Raw genomic sequence first — 4,615 nt, forward strand, 5'->3', positions numbered from 1 at the left:
TGAAGGTGTGACAAATTGTGTACCAATCGCGTAGACCACTGAAGCAACTATCTCAACATAAAAGGTTGGCTGAAGCAAAGCCACACAAAAAAAAAAAAAAAAAAAAAAAAAAAAAACTAGTCGAAGCTAAAAAATAACATCGGCAGCAGTACTATCCCTCGCAGTGGGAAGTTATCAGACGTACCTTGGAAACATTGATTAGCCAGAAACATGTTTCAAACCTAACATACATAATAAACAGTAAACGATACTGCACACTGACAATTCGTAATACGAAAAGTGTAGGATACACATTATCAAAAGAAAGAAAACTATATACTCAAGATAAAAGTAAACAAAAAAGGAGCAACCACCATTGAAGATGCCTGGAAATATACATCACACCAGTGGCACCCTAGCAGGTCCCAGTGGAACCATCCAAGGAACACACCAATAATCCACATCTATATGCTAGGTAGCCACAAAAATCAGCGTCAAAATCTCTGACATGCCATCCTGACAATGCAACGGGCAGATACCCCTAGGCAACAATCCGTGGCACAAAGGCAAGGAACTCACGAGCACAGTCCTTTACAAGAAATAAGAAGATTCAACTGGCAGGTTGATAACTGGTTGCCTTCTCCCCAGTATCTTCGGCGGGTGGAATTTCAACAGCTGGTGGTAAGTTATTTGCAGCAGGACTCTCTGCTCTTGGTTTTTCAACAGTCGTTAGGTCACTCGCAGAAGGATCTTCTGCAGGCAGCTCTTCGACAGTCGGCAAGTTCCTCGCAACAGGACTGCTGAGCCCTGAGTCCGCATGGCTAGCGCTGGGTTGGGCACTGTTACCATAGGACCGGTCGGTAGGAGTCTCCTTGCCAGAATTAGGCACCATGTCCTCCTGTTGCCGTGATCCATTGAGAGCATTGCAGTGAGGACAGTAATACGTGATGAACGCGAAGTCCTCTTTCCTTGCAAGACCTGCATGGTTGAAATTGGCTTAGTTCAGAGAACATGACCAGCATGATCTACAGATAGAAACACAGTTACTGAGTTAACTACCGTTGTGCATATGGCAGTTGCCACATATTAGCGCAAAGCACTGTGTTGGATCCTCGCCTACAAGCAGAGCAGCCGCCCGTGCAAGCCACCCCCCGTCATTGCCAGCATGCCCCCTGAAGTGCTCGACAGTCCTCCGATCTGAACTAGTCGGGCTTTCGTTACCATCGTATATACTTGACCCGTCTGATGGCTCCGAGGCGTGTGTCTGTCCAGCAGAGCCATGACCTGAGTGGGCTGCTTTTCTTTGCCTCAGACCAGAGGTTTGTCCGTGCTGATCGTTACTTTTACTTCCATCCATGTTTGATTCATCTCCCAAGAAGATTCTCAATCCAGAATCTGCACCCAGCTTAGATGCCAAAACACTTGCAGCAGCGGCCTTTGCAGCAGGGTCGAGATCATATCTCTATATCGCAAAAGCAAAACATGAGTAACATGTAAAATATGTACTGTTTGCAGGAGAGAAAGATAAAGAATATAACACAGGTTTCTTTCATACAGTAAGTACTAACCAATACAACCCTGCATATATAAATAACACAACTAGACGATAATGTAATGATGAAAATATAGGGCAACCCACCTGTATAAGTTGCTGGGTAGTGTAGTAATTTGTTCTCTCCTTCAACTCATCAATTTTGGCCTGCCTTTCAGCACGAAGCTTTTCAAGAGTATGTTGGTCTCTATTATCAACTGCAAGACAGAGTAATGAACATCAGTTTAAACATGAAAGGTTAACTATATTAGCTGCAGCAATTATCAGGTAAATGATCGTGGCAGTTGACTTAAGCTGTTTTAGAAAGTAATTAATTAAGCCACAATTTAATCTAAACAACAAGACAGTTGAAATGGTTTTAACCAAACATGAAAAACTAATTCTTATGTTAACTTCAGTCAAGAGAAATGATAATGAGAACCTAATGTCATATTCATATCTGCAACAAACAACACAGATGGAAAACAGGTATGCAGCTGCAATTATACTTACGCCACTTCGTAATGCTTGAAATAGCTGAATATATGAGAGCAGCTAAAGCAGGAACCAAGAACATGGGCAGCACCCGGGCTGCCCTCATCTGCCAGCTGATGTCTGGAGATCTCGTGGTCATAATCGCATATCCAACAGCCGCAATCTGTTCCAGGAAAAAAAAAACATATAGCCCCATCATTGACACAGCTGACCTTCTGGTTACAAACAGATAACGAACCCTACCTTTTTTTTTCTCAAACACACGCCAAAGCGCGTGCCTTTGTATATTAGAAGAAAACCATCAAGAGATAGGAGGGTACAGGTATTGTAGCAAATCTAAAAATGGAAAACAGAGAGGACAAAAGAAGAAAAAAAAACGTACAAGGCTAACATTTGTTAGCCTGCCACGCCTAGACTACGCGCTCATCTGGGGGTCTAGCATGGAGGGTTAGTTGACAAAGTGCATTGACAACGGCGGTCATCCACAGTCTGACTTCTTTGAGGATTGATTGTATCAAGTCCTGCCAACTGGGGTTGATGTTTTTGATGATAGCATCGTTGCGGTTTTCCACATCCTCCATAGTGTGAGAAGAATGATTGATTTTACGCCTTTCTGAATCGTTGGTTATGTGTTGTTGGCAGCAGTATCAAGCCGGAGGTTGAATTCCACGTCAGTGGCATGCAGGCTTGGAGGTTGAGCTGGGTGAGGACGACATGCCAAGGGCGCATGTGTCATCATCGGCTAGACTGTGTCTGCGTCATTGTTGAGTCCATCATCGATCGAGGGTTGCCAACCAGATGAAAACTTTGCACTTCAGGGGCGCCCTGCCGTCCCAGATTGAGCGTAGTGCGGGGATCTTGCCATGCCTTCTAAGAGTGCACAATATGCAGACTTGGTTGTGTAAGTTGCTGAGGCAGAGAGGCTTCGGGTGATCTCATCCTCCGAGCCGGGCATAACTTCCTAAGCTGCGATGATGTCGACTAGACGGAGGAATTGAATGATCCCTTCAACAGAAAGGGTGCCCCATATGACCCAAGCGTTCTAAGAAAGGGCAGTCGTGATGTTCTGTTGCTTGACAACTCGGGGGTTCACAGCTGCGAGGACAGCAGGCGCAAGATCCGTGATGCTCTGTCCAGATTTCCATCTGTCAGACCAAAAGAGGAGTTTGGTGCCATCCCCGAGGCTTGTTTTGGTTGCTCCGTGGTCTAGGGCACTTCTGTGGTTGTTCACTTTAATTGGAAATTTGGTCTATGGTTTCGTGGGATCGGTTGGACAGGATCCATGAGTAGGGCACTCTTCTTAATCTTGATAAACCAAACCTAATCGCGCCCCCTTGAAGCTGGAGCAATGGATCACTCACAGCAACGTAAACTGCAGAACAGTACAGTACAATGCGACAACATGCTACCTCTCTGATGAAACAATAGACCACTAATTGGAAACCCTTGTAAAAAATTGCACACAAGGTTTGCACTATAGCGCATATTTCGATCCTCCCTTCTACCAAACACTTGATTAATTTGTCGGCTACAAACAACCTACAACCATTTGCAACCATCGAATAAGGTCAATTGCTGGAGAAGCTAAGCGCGGCCCCTGGAAGCTGGAGCATGCAATGCAGCGGTAACGGCAGCACCAACCAGAACGGGGAGTACAGCACAATTCCACAAGACCACAACAAGCTACGCCTCTGACCGAAAGGAGGATCAGAAATTCACAACATCCTACGTCTCTGACTGAAAGGATGATCGCAAATTGACACAAATTGCTAATCGCTAGAGAAGCTCATTGCTGCCCCTGGAAGCTACAGAATGCAAGCAAATGTAGCAACAGCCAATCAGAATGGGAGATACACAGCAAAATCGCACAGCATGCTACGCCTCTATCACAAATTCACAACACGCCTGTGACTGGACGGCCGATCACTAAATTGTACAGATTACACAAAATTCCCCGACCATCCGTGCACGTACGGGCCGATTAATTTGTTCGCTAAGAACAAACGTGTTGCTAACATGTGCTGTCATTGAAATTGAAATACAGAGCGAGATCGGGAGCTACCTCGAGCGCGGATGCGAGGGCGAGGACGTTGTGGGCGTTCTGGCGGGAGGCGCGGGCGCGGCGGTGGACGCGGGAGCGGAGCGCCTCCTCCTCCTTGGCGAGCGCCTGCAGGAGCTTCTCGACGTCCTCGCGGCCGCCGAAGATGCCCTTCCACACCCGCGACACGAGCCCGCGCTGCCTCCGCTTCTGCGCGGACGGCGTCTCCGGCGGGCCCGGCGGCGAGCGCGGCGTCGCCGCGGAGGCCGACGCCATCGCGTCCCCGTCGGCCATGCCCGGCGGGATCGGATCGATTTGCTTCGCGGAGGCGCGTTGCCGGAGAGGAATCCCGCGGCCCAAAAAGGCGTCGTGTCGTGGCCGTGGCGAGGTGCGAACGTGGTGGCAGCGGTCGTGTGGTTTGCCATTATTCGTTTGTTTATTTATTTAGGTGGACACGGTTCATGCGCAGTGGGTGCACCGCGCCATGGATTAGGAGGACTACGATCTAATATCGTGGACTTGGTCCATGGAAGGCGAGTGCCAGGGATGACCTATCTGATCGGTTGATGGTC

At 47.8% G+C, this 4,615-nt stretch overlaps 1 protein-coding gene across 1 annotated transcript; it reads right to left on the minus strand.

Moving 5' to 3' along the window:
• Positions 1-251: 251 nt before the first annotated feature.
• Positions 252-4,337, minus strand: LOC124677925 (uncharacterized protein At2g24330-like). The gene is made up of 5 exons (XM_047213866.1): positions 4,068-4,337; positions 2,024-2,168; positions 1,619-1,728; positions 1,039-1,441; positions 252-957 (listed from the first exon to the last, which is right to left on the minus strand). Exons 1-5 carry the CDS (start codon positions 4,335-4,337, stop codon positions 590-592), a joined length of 1,296 nt encoding a protein of 431 aa, XP_047069822.1. The 3' UTR covers positions 252-589.
• Positions 4,338-4,615: the final 278 nt, after the last annotated feature.

Source organism: Lolium rigidum, chromosome 7 (assembly GCF_022539505.1).
Source record: "Lolium rigidum isolate FL_2022 chromosome 7, APGP_CSIRO_Lrig_0.1, whole genome shotgun sequence".
Taxonomy (NCBI): Eukaryota; Viridiplantae; Streptophyta; class Magnoliopsida; order Poales; family Poaceae; genus Lolium; species Lolium rigidum.

Excerpts from the sequence above, each read along its gene's own strand:
- LOC124677925 (XM_047213866.1), bottom strand. The coding sequence starts at position 4,337 with ATGGCCGACGGGGACGCGATGGCGTCGGCCTCCGCGGCGACGCCGCGC. Across the intron at positions 2,169-4,067 it reads CCCTCGCATCCGCGCTCGAG|ATTGCGGCTGTTGGATATGC; the intron begins GTAGCTCCCGAT and ends TTCCTGGAACAG. Across the intron at positions 1,442-1,618 it reads CTACCCAGCAACTTATACAG|AGATATGATCTCGACCCTGC; the intron begins GTGGGTTGCCCT and ends TTTGCGATATAG.